The following is an 18,626-nucleotide window of genomic DNA, read 5'->3' as shown; positions in this document are numbered from 1 at the left end:
TTTGGCTTCTAACTAGAATTTCCTTGTTAACTGCTGTGTAAGATATACAGTAACTAGTATCAAATTGCACTAGTCAAATGTTTGACAATATTTTATATGCATATCTGATGTTTAAATGGCTCTTCAGATGGTGTTCTGTAACATACTACCTGCTACCATGCCATAGCAGAGAAATGAGCGAACTGTTAGTTGAATGAAGCCATCATTCGCATTTGAATACTGGTGTAATGATTGGAAGGATATGAGAGACAACGATAGGGAACTGGAACACAAAATGAAAGGACAGTTACTTTACAGTTATTACAGAGTAATCAAGTCTGCTTTAAAAGAACACAGTCTCTTTGTTTTCTGTATTAGGTCTACATAAAAAGATGGGAAGTTACAGATACCTATGCAAGAATTTAGGGTTCGTTTCTTACATGTAAGAAAAAAAAATGTGGCAGTTTATCGGTTCAAAATAGTTGCATGAAATTTACAGAGTAGCAGACAGATTATTTTATCGTTCACAAAGTTTTTCATTTTTGCTGCTTTTTAATATGTTTTTGCACCTCCTCTACGTCTATCTTTGCGCTTATTTTCAGTCTTTACTTTATTTTTGTATGGCAATATTTTATCTACATTCCTTACTACATATTCATCGCATTTTTGCTTCAACTAGCTTGGACTTGAATAACTGTAATCTCCAATATAACTTGAATTAGACACTTCATTTTCAAAATTTGTTCCAATGGGGATACAGAGACTTTATGAACGTTATTCCCATCCCTTAAGTTACTGTGTATCCGTAGTTTTATCGGATATTTACATCGTTTACAAAGTGCTAACACTGTGTTGTCCTGCAAATGGAGGCTACAGTATGGGAGTGCTACAATAGTGCCAGTTATTTTCAGTCAGTCTGTGGTCCATTAGCAAACAATTTCCCTAGTCTTCAGGTTCACTCGCTTGGTATATGAAAACTGCTTTCATTTAAGGAGTCATAGTCTAGGCCATTTATATCGTTATTTCTGCCTCTGGCACTTCGTTATCAATTTTTAATGCTAGTCGCGAACATAAATCACAGTAGATATTTTTGCATTATGAATTAACGCTCTAAGCTTTAGCAAGAGCGTAGCATGGACAGCAGTAGGCCTATGTTGAAACTGCGTCGTGTGGTCGCACGAGATTTGAGGCGATGTATTGCATGCGCCCAACTCTATTGTTACCTCCATGCAACACCACACTACGTGGTGTTGGTGGAGCGACTTTGGCTTTGGCTAGAGCGATTCTCGGCAATGTATCTTTGGTGAAATGTGTCAAACATGGCTGTTAGCCAGTAGCAACAAATAGGTAGTTTTTAAATACAAGTATATTTTCAGTATCTAAACATGATGCAAGAAGATTCTAACGGAGAATCGACTTTCGAATTTGTTGACAAAAAATCTGATAATGGATTGACGCAAGATAAAATGGAAAAAAATACAGGTTGTTTTGTACATTTGTTTTTAGACTTTTTTGTTGAACAGATAGTGATCGTTATTAGAGGCCCAAGTAGTGATTAACATATTCGACATTACCCGTACATTGAATTGAATAGAACGTATGACTGGAATAATATAAATGATACAAAAGCTTTTTATTAATAATGAAGCCATACGAATCTTAACGTAGCTTTCCATAACTGTTTGCTTAAGTTGTCGCTTTTTTTGTGAACGTTTCCGCTTGTTGCTTAGTTCGTAGAGCATTAATAGTAATGATGCAGTTGAAATTATTGCAATGTTTATATAGCTACTTAATTATGGTAAGTCATGGACTTTAACTTTTGGAAATTGCGTATACTTTGTGTTTATATACAAGATAATTATTGTAGAAAGAGTTATTTGCTTGTGACGCAGTGTGTCCAGCGGCTTAGGACATTAAACCCTGTCCTTCCTTTTTCTTTTCGGCATAAATTAGGGTCATTCCATGTCAGTTCAACCAATTTGAGAAAATGTTGCAGCTGATAGTCTCAGATTTGGCTAAAATTTAGCACACCAATGCTACCAAGTGTGGAACACTCATGTACAAAATTTTAAGTTCCCCTGCTAATTCGTTCAGACTTATGACTTGTGAAAGAAGGTGGTGTGACCCGGAAATTGCAACCTACATCTGGCAATATATCTTCAGACCCAACTTTGGGTCTTAATAACTTTGGAACTATTCCGCACAGTCCAGTGAAATTTTTACAACCCAGTAACATCCACTTAGAGAATACTCTATGAATCAAAACACCAACAACATATTTTTGAGGAAAAATAAAAAACTCCAAAATGTGATTAAAAAATGTAATACGTTAAAAGGTACATATTGTAGATGCCCTCTATGCCAAATATAATTCACTCAAAAAGGGTATAAATTTTTTTGTGGTAAGCTTAATGTGGCCTAAACACCCACAGAACTCATCTTGCCATATCAGTCACACAGAGTTACATGCACATGAAGATACAAAAATTTGAAAAATTACCTGAAAAACATGGATTTTCCAAGTGTGGTAGCACAAAAGGGACAAGTGATATCCAAGCTAAATTTCACACACTGCATAAGTAGACCATAATATAATATGTGGCAAAATTTCAACTTGTTATTGCAAGTCATATGTGTACAATAAAAGTTGACAGAGATGTATTTGGTTAAGTTTCTTTTAACACGATGATGATGCAGACAGCTTGTTTCAGATAAAGCTGCAGCAATTTTTGGGAACCATTAGGCAACAGAAAGTTAAACAATGGTAGTTTTCAGGGACAGAATGAGTCGTTGTTAGGCAGGAACAACAAAGGAAACAAGCAACAATTGGGACTAGTGTAGCAGGGGATACAACCCGTCAGCTTTGGACATTGACGTCACAAGTCGCCAATTGAGAAGCGATTCTTCTTAGTGTTGTAGCTGCTCCCTTCAGTGGCTGATAAGTGTTTTTTGGCTTTTTAAAAAAAAATCTCACGAGATAGAATAAACAGATCCACTTTATTAAGCAATCAGTAAAAAAACGAAACTGAAACATAACAGCAAAAGCGAAAATGGTAAACTGCTATCTGGCGACTTGTGACGTCATTGTCCAAAGCCGACGGGTTGTATCCCCTGCTACACTAGACCCCAACAATTACAGGTTACTCATGTTTTTAAGATTGTAGTTCAGACTGGTCAGTACTGTTGTGGAAAGTCAGTATGGAGGCAGAAGAGTGTACTAGTGGTGCTTTTGTTCAAACAAGTTGCAGTATTGGTAGAGCACAAGCATCTGAATGTCATAAAACAACATATGGAACAAAATGTGACATTCCCTTTGTACTGTATGATCTGGATGAATCTAACCCAGATTTGTTACTATGGAGATCGGGGATACACTCTGTGGGCACAAGAGGTACAGTTCCAGGAAACTTTAGTGTTTGTTATCATCATATGAAAGTGTTTCTGGATAAGTATTCTTTTCTACAAATAAGTTGTTTTGATCCATTTCGGATTCATAAGAAGACACTGAAGTGTAGCCTCAGAGAAATTGATATAAAATCAGTATTGAAAGTGAATCAGTGCATGGGACTTAACATGAAACCAGGACAAAAGTTATGTTCCAGGTGTGTTACACTGCTAAAAAATGAAGAATATTCTGATAATTTACATGACTGATGAAGAGTATCAGCCACCTACATCCACAGCGGATGAGCAATTAAATACTTAGTGACTGCTCTTGGTTTATCTCCCGTGAAGACACACAAAGTTCGGAAAAGAGACAGGCCCAGCTATGGTAGAAGAAAACTACAAGAAGCTCAAATGGAATTAAAACACAAAATACCTGACACACTAATGGTGGAAGAGGAAGAACTATCTGCACCAAAGGAACAGAAATGCTCTGATTTGGACAAAATTGTGCATGATATGAAAGAAAAAAGTGCCATATCCACACACCAGAAAAAAGTAACTATTCTTACACTTGCACCTTCCAGCTGGTCTATTGACTACACTGCAAAGGAATTCACTGTTTCTACATATATGGTAAAGCAGGCTAGGGAAATAAAAGCAACCCAAGGAGTGCTTCCACAACTTCAGCAGGCTCAGAGTAAGAAATTGAGTTCAGAAATAAAGGTGCCAGTGTCGGAGTTTTATGAAAATAATGACTACAGCCGAATAATGCCTGGAAAAAAAGCCTATGTAACAGTGAAAATTGGAAATGTACGTGTACAGATGCAAAAAAAAACTGTTCCTATGCAACATATCAGAACTATATGTAGAATTCAAGGAAAAGTATCCCAATACCAAAGTAGATTTATCGTCTTTTTTTCAATCTTCGGCCAAAATAGGTTGTGCCTGTAAGTGCAAGGGGCACACACAATGTTTGTGTATGTGAGACCCATCAAAATGCTAAGCTGATGTTTGCTGCTATAAAGGATTCTGATCTGGATTACAAAGGTGCAATGAAGCTGCTAGTGTGTGACATCATTTCCTACCAGTGCATGATACACAGGTGTGAAAAGTGTCCTGGTAAGGCAAATCTTGCAGAACACATGAATACCAAACTGTATGGTGAACGCCTTATGGATGACGATGAACTTGTTTCTTATAAACAATGGACATACATGGATCGCATCTTGAAACAAAGCAAAGTACAGTCGAAGATATGGGTTGAAATGTGTTGTCAAAAAATGGACAAACTGACCTCACACAGCTTCACAGCAACAGCACAATCAGCTTATCTCCAGTTTTGTAAGGATAATTTGAAACAAGATGAAATTATAGTAATACTAGACTTTTCTGAAAAGTATGCATTTATAGTTCAAGATGCCATCCAAGGATATCATTGGGACAACAGTCAAGCAACTCTCCAGCCATTTGCAATTTACTATAGAGGTGAATCAGGTGATGTGTCTGTCATGAACCTGTGCATTTTTAGTGACCGTTTAATTCATGATACCATTGCAGTTAATGCCCACATTCGCACTGTCATGGCATATGTGAAAAACAAGCTGCCTCACATACATTTTGTGAAATACTTCAGTGATGGGGCAGCTAGTCAATATAAAAACTGTGAAAATCTCAAAAATTTATCATGCATTACCATGATTTTCAGATTCACGCAGAATGGAATTTTTTCGCAACAAGTCATAGTAAAAATGTGTATGTGATGGTATTGGTGCTACCATTAAGCGCATGGCATCACGAACTAGTCTGCAGCACCCTACAGAAGGTCACATTCTAACACCTTTTCAATTATTTACCTGGGTACAGAGAAATATCTCTGGCATACCATGATTCTGTGTTTTGAAAGATGAGGTGAAATCAGTCGAAGAGTTGCTAAAAAGCAGACTAGAACACGTTAAAACTGTTGCAAGCACAAGGAGCCATCATCACTTCTCTCCAGTGGACTATGACAATGTGCAGATGAGCAGACTGTCCGGTTATAACTATAGGTTCATGCACAACATGTGTCGTCAGTGTGTCTGACTCAGGATTCAGAAGCAAAAAAGCAACATACAACTAGGTCGCTATGTTACTGCTGTTTATGATGACAAAAGGTACTTACTATATGTTGCAGAGTGCTGTGAAGCCCCAGCCATACCTATATTTACCTCACTCACTATGTTAGTGTGTGATTCTGGATATCCAAATGAGACCCAGTTTTGGCCAATTTCAAGTCTGTATGCCCCAGCTGCTACCTCCATCTTAACCCAAAGATGAAGTGGAGGCATGTCCAGCATGGCTTCCATTCCAGCAGTTGGTGTGCTGCTAATTCCGCCTGTTATGGCTAAGCAGGCCAATCTCTGCACCTTAGCAAGCTCTTTAGCAGCAACCCGCTGTTCTACCTTCTTCCACCACACTACAGCCCCATAGGAAATCCTAGGTCTAACCACTGTGGTGTATATCCAGTGCATACCCCTGGGGCTTAGGCCCCAGTTTGTGCCACAAGCCCTCCTAGTACTCACTAAAGTGCTTTCTGCCTTGGAGCAGATACTCTTAATGTGAGGGGTCCAAGTTAGCTTCTCATCGAAGGTTACCCCTAGATATTTCACTGTCCCCTTCACAGATAGAGTTTCATCGAAGAGCTTTAGATTCCAACTTGCGTGCTGAATATGTCTCTTCGTAAATGGCACCACAACAGTCTTCTTAGGGTTAACTCTCAGATCCTGTTTAATGCACCATTTTTGCACAATGTCCAACTCTCCTTGTGCCTTATTCCTAACTGTGTCAGTGAATTTGCCAAGTATTACTATGACGAGGTCATCTGCGTATCCTTGGCAGAAGCATTGTCTGGAATTTAGTTCCTCAATGAGTTCCTTCACCACTAGATTCCACAATAGAGGGGACAAAACTCCTCCTTGTGGGCAGCCTCTAGTGGTCTTAATTACCATCTTTTCATTCATCATGGGAGCCTCTACCTTCCTTCCACTAAGCCTGGCTCTGGTCCACCTACATGTAGTGGTCCCCAGATCATGCACCTCTGCTGCCCTTACCATGGAATCGAAGGTCGTGTTACTAAAGGCCCCCTTGATATCCAGGAAGATGCAGAGGGCTGTTTCTTGGAAGTGAAGTGCTTTTTCCACCTTCCCGACGAGTTGGTGGAGAGCTGTTTCACATGATTTACCTGGTTGGTATGCATGTTGGTTCAGGTGTAGAGGGACCCTACATAGCCTCCTCTCCCCAACGTATACATTAACCAGTTTTTCCAGTGTTTTGAGAATGAAGGAAGACAGGCTGATTGGTCTCATATCCTTGGCCTTGGTATGATCAATTCTCCCTGGCTTTGGAATGAAGAAAACCTTCACTGCCCTCCAAACATTGGGAGTGATTCCTACTGCTAAGCTAACCTTAAATAGCCTGCATTTTTTTGGTCATCAGTCTAATGACTGGTTTGATGCGGCCTTTGCTAACCTCTTCATCTCAGAGTAGCACTTGCAACCTACATCCTCAATTATTTGCTTGACGTATTCCAATCTCTGTCTTCCTGTAGAGTTTTTGCCGTCTACAGCTCCCTCTAGTACCATGGAAGTCATTCCCTCATGTCTTAGCAGATGTCCTATCATCGTGTCCCTTCTTCTTATCAGTGTTTTCAACATATTCCTTTCCTCTCCGATTCTGTGTAGAACCTCCTCATTCCTTACCTTATCAGTCCACCTAATTTTCAACATTTGTCTATAGCACCACATCTCAAATGCTTCGATTCTCTTCTGTTCCGGTTTTCCCACAGTCCATGTTTCACTACCATACAATGCTGTACTCCAGACGTACATCCTCAGAAATTTCTTCCTCAAATTAAGGCCGGTATTTGATATTAGTAGACTTCTCTTGGCCAGAAATGCCTTTTTTGCCATAGCGAGTCTGCTTTTGATGTCCTCCTTGCTCCGTCCATCATTGGTTATTTTACTGCCTAGGTAACAGAATTCCTTAACTTCATTGACTTCGTGATCATCAATCCTGATGTTAAGTTTCTCGCTGTTCTCATTTCTGCTACTTCTCATTACCTTCGTCTTTCTCCGATTTACTCTCAAACCATACTGTGTACTCATTAGACTGTTCATTCCGTTCAGCAGATCATTTAATTCTTCTTCATTTTCACTCAGGATAGCAATGTCATCAGCGAATCGTATCATTGATATCCTTTCACCTTGTATTTTAATTCCACTCCTGAACCTTTCTTTTATTTCCATCATTGCTTCCTCGATGTACAGATTGAAGAGTAGAGGCGAAAGGCTACAGCCTTGTCTTACACCCTTCTTAATATGAGCACTTCGTTCTTGATCGTCCACTCTTATTATTCCCTCTTGGTTGTTGTACATATTGTATATGACCTGTCTCTCCCTATAGCTTACCCCTACTTTTTTCAGAATCTCGAACAGCTTGCACCATTTTGTATTGTCGAACGCTTTTTCTAGGTCGACAAATCCTATGAAAGTGTCTTGATTTTTCTTTAGCCTTGCTTCCATTATTAGCCGTAACATCAGGATTGCCTCTCTCGTCCCTTTACTTTTCCTAAAGCCAAACTGATCGCCACCTAGTGCATTCTCAATTTTCTTTTCCATTCTTCTGTATATTATTCTTGTAAGCAGCTTCGATGCATGAGCTGTTAAGCTGATTGTGCGATAATTCTCGCACTTGTCAGCTCTTGCCGTCTTCGGAATTGTGTGGATGATGCTTTTCCGAAAGTCAGATGGTATATCGCCAGACTCATATATTCTACACACCAACGTGAATAGTCGTTTTGTTGCCACTTCCCCCAATGATTTTAGAAATTCTGATGGAATGTTATGTATCCCTTCTGCCTTATTTGACCGTAAGTCCTCCAAAGCTCTTTTAAATTCCGATTCTAATACTGGATCCCCTATCTCTTTTAAATCGACTCCTGTTTCTTCTTCTATCACATCAGACAAATCTTTACCCTCATAGAGGCTTTCAATGTATTCTTTCCACATATCTGCTCTCTCCTCTGCATTTAACAGTGGAATTCCCGTTGCACGCTTAATGTTACCACTGTTGCTTTTAATGTCACCAAAGGTTGTTTTGACTTTTCTGTATGCTGAGTCTGTCCTTCCGACAATCATATCTTTTTCGATGTCTTCACATTTTTCCTGCAGCCATTTCGTCTTAGCTTCCCTGCACTTCCTATTTATTTCATTCCTCAGCGACTTGAATTTCTGTATTCCTGATTTTCCCGGAACATGTTTGTACTTCCTCCTTTCATCAATCAACTGAAGTATTTCTTCTGTTACCCATGATTTCTTCTGTTACCCATGGTTTCCTTCCCAACTTCTGTGATGGCCCTTTTTAGAGATGTCCATTCCTCTTCAACTGTACTGCCTACTGTGCTATTCCTTATTGCTGTATCTATAGCGTTAGAGAACTTCAAATGTATCTCGTCATTCCTTAGTATTTCTGTATCCCACTTCTTTGCGTATTGATTCTTCCTGACTAATGTCTTGAACTTCAGCCTATTTTTCATCACTACTATATTGTGATCTGAGTCTATATCTGCTCCTGGGTACGCCTTACAATCCAGTATCTGATTTCGGAATCTCTGTCTGACCATGATGTAATCTAATTGAAATCTTCCCGTATCTCCCGACCTTTTCCAAGTATACCTCCTCCTCTTGTGATTCTTGAACAGGGTATTCGCTATTACTAGCTGAAACTTGTTACAGAACTCAATTAGTCTTTTTCCTCTTTCATTCCTTGTCCCAAGCCCATATTCTCCTGTAACCATTTCTTCTACTCCTTCCCCTACAACTGCATTCCAGTCGCCCATGGCTATTAGATTTTCGTCCCCCTTTTACATACTGCATTACCCTTTCAATATCCTCATACACTTTCTCTATCTGTGCATCTTCAGCTTGCGACGTCGGCGTGTATACCTGAACTATCGTTGTCTGTGTTGGTCTGCTGTCGATTCTGATTAGAACAACCCGGTCACTGAACTGTTCACAGTAACACACCCTCTGCCCTACCTTCCTATTCATAACGAATCCTACACCTGTTATACCATTTTCTGCTGCTGTTGATATTATCCGATTCTCATTTGATCAGAAATCCTTGTCTTCCTTCCACTTCACTTCGCTGACCCCTACTATACCTAGATTGAGCCTTTGCATTTCCCTTTTCAGATTTTCTAGTTTCCCTACCACGTTCAAGCTTCTGACATTCCATGCCCCGACTCGTAGAACATTATCCTTTCGTAGATTATTCAATCTTTTTCTCATGGTAACCTCCCCTTTGGCAGTCACATACTGGTCTGTGTTAGCCGGCAGAGCATATTGAGGAAAGTGAGTTTTGAGGAGCAATTCCAGCGTCTCGTGCTGTCTTTGTATATTCCCCATCCTCCTTCCTCAACGTACCTCCTGGATTAGTTGGTACTCTAGTGAGAATCTTGTGAAGTCTGGCTGGTGCAGCCCTGCCTTCCACTTCCTCACAGAATGCCTTCCAGGATGCCGCCTCTGCTTGTCTTATTGCAAGGTTGTAACTGACGAGGTCCTCACGATATTTAGCCCATTGTCCTTTGCGTCTCGCAATATTAAACAGTCTCCGTACTTGTTTTTTTGACATTTCCAATTTGTTATTCCACCAAGGACCATTCCTATTTGTGCACTTCCTGGTGATTGTGCAGTTATCCTGATTTGAGGTCACTGTGGTGGTAACACCATCTGCTACGTCCTCAGATTCTACTGGCTTCCTTATCGTGGTTTTAATTTCCGATAAGCCTAAGTCAAGGTCCCTCCTATATGTATCCCAGTCTGTTTTCCTGGGATTTCTATAAGTCATGGTCTGTCTGATTCCCATTTCAACCTTGAATTTAATGTACATGTGGGGCAATGAGGATGGCTCAAACACCACATGCAATTTTTGACATAACTACCCATTGTCATGGAACCAAATGTTATGTCAATTACTTCTTCCGTTCTGCTATTGCTGAATGTAGGTTCATTGCCCCTATTCAAGACTTCTAAATTTTTAGCTAAGAAGAATTCAAGAAGGTACTCATCTCTACTGTTGGTGTCCTTGCTGCCCCACACTAGGTTGTGGGCATTGGCATCGCAACCCACCAGCAGTTGGTCACCTTGCTGATGGCAATTTTCTACCAGTCTCCTCACCTCCAAGGGAGGGGGAAAACTGTCTTCGTAAGGAAGATATGCTGAGGCCAAGACAATTTCGCTTGTGATACCTTCCTCACATTGCTGCATTTTGATGGTCACTAAGTCCCTAGAGCAGAAATCCATCATTGGCATGAAAGAGATGCCATTTCTAACATAGATGCATGTTCTGGAGTTTCTTAGATTTCTAGCATAGATCAGCTTACCTCCAGTGCCTCCCAGGCCCGATACACCCCTTTTGTATAAATAGGGTTCTTGTACCAGGGCCACGTTCACTTCCTGTCTTCCCAGGCAGCGGCTCAGGACAGCAGAGGCCCATTTACTGTGCTGCAGATTAATCTGCTGCACCTCTAGGCTCCGTCTTACTGTCATCTTTGAGGTCTTTGAGAACCCTGACAGTGACCCTGCTCCCACATCGCCTTCAGGGACTTCTCACCAACCTCCACCACCAGTGTTCGTCCTTCGAGAGCAACCTTCTGGTTAATCACTCTCCAGTCTTCTGTCGGGACTTTTGGGGTCTGGGCCCCTATTTTCCCGAACGGTCTTGGGAGAGACTTCCATAAGGATCTTGGGTACCCATAATGATATCTTTGCGATCTTAAGAAGCTCCGCTGCCGAATTGACCAGCAGCTTCGCATCTTCCCACGGGGGTCGAGAGAAGCGTCCGATCCCACGCGTTGGCTTTGACCTGTGAAGTAAAGGTGTTGTCGTGTGTGACGTCATGACAGCGCGGAGTTTGGTGTGTGAGTGTGGCGTGTTTGTAGATGTCGTCGTGTTGTGGTTTGTTGTGCTCTCTGGTGGTATGCTCAGGGTTTCCGTTTGTGTGGTGTAATGGGCTCAGTTTGCTTTTGTTCATTATCCAGAATTGTTCGAGTGTCGGCTGTGTTTGTAGTGGAATTCGTTTCAGTGAGTTAACAATTTTGTGTGAAGGTTAATTTAGTGTTGTTCGCTGTACATCGTGTGGTAATTTTAGTAAAATTAATCGGTTGTTGTTTTTGTTCAGGAATGGATATGACGGATAAAATTAACAGTGCACAGGTCAAGGGAAGTGTTCAATCCCAATGTGTGGCTATGTATGTTGATATTGGTATCGGGAGATGTTTTTGAGCTATATAGGCCAAGGGAAGTGTTTGATCTTAATTTATGGGATCGGAAGCTGCTGGTGAGCTATATAGGTCAAGGGAAGTGTCCGATTCCAGATGATATTGTGTTTAGTGGTACTTGGGGAGTTTTGTGATGTCGGGTTTTTTCGTTGTTTTGTATGGAGGTGGGTGTCTAAATTTGTTCATATTTAGTTTGCCCCCACCCAAAAACACCCCATTTCCGCTTGACCCATTAGTGTCATTAGGCTTTTTGTGGAAAGTGTGTGTGTTTTTTTTTTCGATGTATTTTCGTCCTCATAATGTGTACGTACCGACTTTATATGCGCCATATTGGAATCGTGGTTCGTGGTCGTTTCTGCCATATTTGTGACGTCATGGGTCAAAGCAGAAGGGCGGGATCGGACGCTTCTGTATTTCCCCCATGGGGATTCATGGGCACCTTGTCCTTAAGCCATTCTACTGTGTGTACCCCCTCACAGACAAAAATGATTGCACCACGGTCTAGATAGACCCTCCTGAAGTTGGGAACTGGGCCAGTGTCGTCCCCCCCCCCCCCCCCCCCCCCCAAATCCCCAATCTTTTCAAAGAGGGACATCTGTACTAGTTCCTCCTGCTGCGAGGTAATGGCCACCAGTGGATAACCTTCCGGGATAACTGCCATCCTAAAAACCGAGACTGCAGTACTATAGGTCTGTTTCCCTATTTCTTGCCTCGGTTTTTTCTGGACCCACTTATCCAGGGAGGAGAGAGTCTTTGATTCCTCCCTTATCCGCTTACTACCTGTCTTTGACGTTGTGGGGGTCTGCGTGTCCCCTTCAACCTACAGTTTTTTCCTGGGGGTCTTCGGTTCTAGTCCCTTTACTTCCCTCCATTTGTGTTTAGGAAGCCATTCTTTTCCTTCTTTTTCCCTCTATTCCCTGAGTAGCTTCCTCCTTTGGGCCCCAGATAAGCCTTTGATTTTAATCTGGTCTAGCTTCTCGGTTACAGTTCCCACTTCTCGCTCAGGTCTAGATCCTGGTTCAGTAGTGGAAGTGCCTTCCATAACCTTCCTAGTAGCATAGTACAGTAACTAAAGTGTGGGAGAACTTCTGTTCGAAGCACAATTGACTGGTTTTTAGCAGTTAAGGTGCTGTAAACATTAATGATAGGTTGTGTTGATCTGTCTATATGTTGTTGCTTAGTGATTAAACAGTTGTGGGAGAGGATAAGAAGAGGCAGAACAGTTTATGATATGTTTTTACAAAATTGTGTTGTGGAACAATGACCACATCACCAAATACATCTGTCAACTTCCATTGTACACAAATGTCTTGCAATAACATGCTGGAATTTTGAGATATATATCATTATTGCCTACTTATGCAGTGTGTGAAATTTGGCTTGGATACCACTTGTCCCTTTTGTGCTACCTCACTCTGAGAATCCATGTTTTTAATTTTTGTATTTTCATGTGCTTGTAACTCAGTTTTTGTGACTGATATGGGCATGATGAGATCTGTGTGTGTTTAGGCCACATTAAGCTTACCACAAAAAAATTTATACCCTTTTTGAGTGAATTATATTTGGCATAGAGGGCACCTACAATATGTACCTTTTAACATATTACATTTTTAATCACATTTTGGAATTTTTTATTTTCCCTCAGAAATGTGTTGTTGGTGTTTTGATTCATGGAGTGTGTTCTTTAAGTGGATGTTACTGGGTTGTAAAAATTTCACTGGATGTGTGGAATAGTTCCAAAGTTATTAAGACCTGAAGTTGGGTCTGAAGATAGATTGCCAGATGCGGGTTGCAATTTCCAGGTCACACCACCTTCTTTCACAAGTCATAATTCTGGAACTAATTGGCAGGGGAAACTAATACTTTGTAGATGAGTGTTCCACACATGGTAGAATTAGTGCACTGAATTTCAGTCAAATCTGAGACTATGAGCTGGAGCCCCTGGTTGAACTGACATGGAATGACCCATTAATGACTCAACCACTTCAGTGTTACATAATAAATTGTTTTATTTTTCTTGGACATTGCTGGCAGACAAAACTTTTTTTTAAAACTGAGACAGTATATTTAGGCTGGTGTTCATAAAGGGGCTTATTTAGGCATTGTGGCAGCAAGAGCATTGGAGGTTAATATCTGCCAAAAATTATCAAGTTGAGATAGATAAAAATAGACACGGAGTGTGAATTAATCTGGATGAAAGTAAACTTCAAGTGGTCCAAGTAATAAATGATTGTGTCTGTCGTCCATCTGTAATAACTAACAAAGTGGGAAAAAACTTTTTTTTTTTTTTGCTTGAATATTTCTTGATGGTGCCATAGCTATTGTAAGCAGCTTCCATTCATCATACTGAGAGATACGTGCATTTAATAAATTTTATTTAGAGAGAGATTTGTGCTTAATGGTACAGTATTAAACAAGTATCTTAAAATTTTTGTGGAACCAGTGACACCTTAGCTCTAGGTGTGGTATTGTAGATATGTTGGCAACAAACAGAACCAGTATCTTAAACTCTAGTATTGTGAAGGAAGCATTGTATGATAGCTAGGGTGTTACAGTATCAGAGTTTATCTGTGTTGATGTAGAATGATAACTAAGGCAGAACAGCAGTTTTGTTAATCCAATGTTATGAACTTAGCTGAAGTAGTCTCCAGCTAATATTCCCCAATGGAATTTGAGATGTGGAAGGCTCAAGTCCAGGTGTGCTATAAGATTTACCTTAGTTGCAAATATGTAAGACAAGATAATTTTTCTGGAAAAAAGCTCCTATTTTTTGTTGATGGTTTCAGTCAGTCTTGTATAGGAAAGAAAGCTGCATTGTAATGTCAGATTAAGTCATGGAATAAGCAACAAATGAAAAATAAGTCCAACCATATCCTTGCATGATGGTTAGTCAGAATAAACCACTCAGTAGATTTGAGAAAGTGTTATGTAGGCCTATGAAATCCTAAAAAATCTAACTTGGAAATTTCTGACACTGTGCCTCTATAGAAAATTGGTGACAAAGCATTTATCAAGTCACTCATTGATCTAAATCTATGCTTTGCACTGTGAAGTGCATGATGGAGGGCACATCCCATTGTACCAGTTTTAGGGTTTCTTCCCATTCCATTCTGTTATGGAGTGTGGGAAGAATATTTGTTAAATGTCTCTGTGTGTGATGTAATTAATCTAATCTTGTCATCATGACCCATATGTGAGAGATAAGTAAGGGATTATAGTATACTAGTAATCATTTAAAGACAGTTCATGGAACTTTGTAAATAGTCTTTCTCAGGATAGTTTACATTTATCTTGAAGAATATGCCAATTCAGTTTCTTTAGCACCTCTGTGACACACTCCCAAGGGTCAAACAAGCCTGTGACCATTGTGCTGCCTTTCTCTGTATCCATTCAATATCACCTGTTAGTGCTATTTGGTACAGGTCCCACACACATGAGCAATTAGTCATGTGAGTGATTTGTAAGCAGTCTCCTTTGTAGACTGATAGTTCTTCCCCAGTAGTCTACCAATAAACCAAAGTCTACCACATGCTTTATCCACAGGTGAGCCTATGTGATTATTCAGTTTTATATCCTTACAAAGTGTTACATCCAAGTTTATGTGAGTTGGCCGACTTCAACTGTGACTTCGTGATATTGAAGGCGGAGGATACTGCAATTTTTTCGTTATGTCAATTGCAAAGATTTACATTTCTAAACATTCAAAGCAAGTTGCCAACCTTTGCACCACTGGGAAATCTTATCAAGATCTGACAGAATATTTATGCAGCATCTTTCACACAGTATTTCTTTATAGATAGTTGCATCATCTACAAAAAGTCTGAGGTTACTATTAATATTGCACGTAAAGTCACTATATACAACATGAACAGCAAGGGTCCCAGCAACCTTCCCTGGGTACTATCCGAAGCTACTTATATGTTTGACGATGACTCTCCAGCGAAGGTAACGTGCTGTGTTACAACTTTCACTTGGTACACCATATGATGTAGCTTCTGAAAGTAAGCATAGGTGTGGTACTGAGTCAAATGCTTTTCAGAAATCAAGAAATACTGCACCTACCTAAATGTCTTGATCCAAAGCTTTCAGTGTGTTATATGAGAGAAGTGTGAGTAGTGTTAGACATACGCGTTTTCAGAATCCATGCTGGGTGGCATGAAGGACGTCATTCTGATAAAGATACCTCATTATATTTGAACTCAGAATATGCTGTAAGACTCTACAGCATGTAAATGACAAAGATAATGAACAGTAGTTTTGTGGATCACTTCTACTACCCTTCGTGTAGACGGGTGTTACCTGTGCTTTCTTCCAACTACCGGGCATGGTTGTTTGTTTGAGGGGTCTATGATAGATTATAGTTAGAAGAGGGGCTAACTCAGCTGCAAATTTAATATAGAATCTGATAGCAGTTTCATTGGGTCCTGTAGCTTCGTTCAGTTGTAATTATTTCATCTGTTTCTCAATGCTACTGACACTAATACTGATTTTACTTGTCTTTTCAGTGATATGAGGGTTAAATTTGCTTAATTCTCCTGGTTTTTTTGTTTTTAAAGAAACATTTGAAAACAGAGTGAAGCATTTCAGTTTTTGCTTTGCTACCCTCAATTTCAGTTCGTGTCTCACTTGCTAGGGACTGGACACTAACTTTGGTGCCACTAACAGCTGTTAGACACAACGAGATTTTCTTTGTGATTTGGGAATTATCATTTGACAATATTCTGTTACGTTAGCTATTAAAGGCTTCACACATTGCTCTCTTGACAACAAAATGCGTTTCATTCAACATCTCTCTATCTACAGCCCATTATGGACTGTTCTACTGGGTACATATCTGCTGGGTATATAGTCATCTACTCTTTTAAACCTGAGTCATAGTTCCTCTAGGTGCTCCTGCCCTACACTGAAAGTTTCAAGTTCCTCATTCCAATATGAGACTACCGATTTTTTATCTAGTTTACTGAACATATATATCTTTCTGCTTGTTTTAATTGCCCTTTGTACTTTGATAATCATTGTTGCCAAAACCGCATCTTGAACACTGATACTAGTTTTGATGTGGACATCTTCAAAGAAGTCAGGTCTTTTTCTTGCCATTAGATCCAATATATTTACATCACATGTGGGGCTCCGAACTGTCTGTTCTAGGCAGTTTTCAGAGAAGTCATTTAACAACGTTTCACAGAATTTCTTATCACTCCCACCGCTAACAGAACTGTAATTTTCCCAATTGATTGTTGGATGATTAAAGTCCCACTTATGATTACAACATGGTTGGACAATTTAAGTAAAAGTGAACTGAGGTTTTCTCCAATATTTTCGATCACATTGGGAGATGAGACCGGTGGGCGATAATGGATCCAATTACTATTTGATGCCCACCCTTGGTACTAAGTTTTGCCTAAACAGTTTCACATGCAGCTTCAATTTCTATCTCGGTGGTTTTGAGTTTCATGTCTGCTGTGACAAATACACCACTTCCATATCGCATTAGTCTATTCTTTCGATATACACTTAAATTTTTACGAAAAATCTCACTCCTCTCAATTTCAGGTTTCAACTAGCTTTCTGTACCTAGTATCGTGAGCTTTACTGCTTTCCAGGAGTGTTTCAAACTCTGACACTTTGTTGTGAAGGCTTCGGCAGTTAACCATTACGATTTTAATACTTTTGTGTAATAGGCAATTCTGTTGACGTGACAGTGATATTTCTGGCTTTCCTGCAGCTATCATTAGCTGTATTGGTTGGAGAGTCACCTAATTTAAAAAGAAAAAAGAAAAAGCATACAGTAGCTACCTGGTGTGTAGTGCACACCCGACCCATTTAGCGGCACCCTACAGTTCTCAACCCTAGGGTGCAAGTCCAGGAGGTTGAAGCCTAGCTTGTCACACAATTTTCGAAGTCTCTGGTTTGGCCCTTCCACCCAGCTCAGAACCAAGGGGCCACGATCAGTTCTGGGGACAATGCTGGAAATTGCGACCTTTGTTGAAACTCCGTGCGCAAGGTTTTTCTCTGCCAGTTTCTGGAATTATCCAGATACGACAATGGAGCCTAGATGACAGGCATCATTTGTTCCAGTGTGCATTTGCTTGCACCCTGTTTTCTCAGTAGCTGCCAGAATAGCCTCTTCAACATGTTGAATGAGATCCCCAGCCATACACACTGTGTGCACCTTGTGTCCTTTCCTGTTCCTTGCTGCCATTTCCCTTTTCCTAAAGGGTATCATCATTTGTTGCATGTTTTGAACTGTTGAGATTAATAGACCCTACCATTTTGCTTGTGTCTCCTCTTGACACTGGACAAAATAGGTTTCTAAAAAGCAAGTGAAGCGAGTCCCAATGGCCCAGTTTCATTGAAAGAGAGCATCTTGAACTTGTTAGTTGAGGGGATTGGTGTAACACTCTGAGACCTCCCTGATTCCCAACCACAATGTACAGGACCTCTCAATCTCCCACTGAAACACCTTTTGCCATCAAGTGGACGAGTAATGACCAATCTGTACTTTCTGCAGAGCAGACAGGATCCACAAGTTAATTGTGGGGTGTTATAACCGGCCACCAGGTTCCACCATGACAGTTCTAGAATCATTCAGAGGGAGTCTACATTCTGTATCGCAGAAGTACCCAGATCATGCTATATTAGTCGGAGGAGACTTCAACCTACCCAGTATAGACTGTGATGTCTATGGATTCATTACAGGTGGTACGGACAAGCCGTTGTGTGAATTACTTTTGAACACATTATCTGAAAACTGTCTTGAGCAGCTAAATGACAGCCAAAGCGTAATGGAAATATTTTAGATCTGGCAGCCACGAACAGAACAGACCAACCTCATCGACGGTGTCAGTGTTGAGACAGGGATTAGTGATCAGGATGTTGTCATTACGACTATGGTTACGAAAGTTAAGAAGTTGGTCAAGAAGGCTAGGAGAGTATTCTTTCTAGA

General features: G+C 40.3%; 1 protein-coding gene across 1 annotated transcript in view; it reads left to right on the top strand.

Annotated features, from left to right (window-relative positions):
• The first annotated feature begins 1,270 nt into the window (after window positions 1-1,270).
• The window catches only part of LOC124797924 (protein PRRC1-like), a 75,685-nt gene continuing 58,329 nt past the window's right edge, over window positions 1,271-18,626 (top strand). Inside the window, exon 1 of the mRNA XM_047261056.1 lies at window positions 1,271-1,461. Within this exon, the coding sequence (XP_047117012.1) occupies window positions 1,365-1,461 (97 nt within the window). The 5' untranslated portion in view covers window positions 1,271-1,364. The remainder of the gene's footprint in view (window positions 1,462-18,626) is intronic.

Source organism: Schistocerca piceifrons, chromosome 5 (assembly GCF_021461385.2).
Source record: "Schistocerca piceifrons isolate TAMUIC-IGC-003096 chromosome 5, iqSchPice1.1, whole genome shotgun sequence".
In the NCBI taxonomy this organism is placed as follows: domain Eukaryota; kingdom Metazoa; phylum Arthropoda; class Insecta; order Orthoptera; family Acrididae; genus Schistocerca; species Schistocerca piceifrons.
Note: the sequence above shows the minus strand (reverse complement) of the source record. Positions and strands in the feature narration are given on the sequence as shown.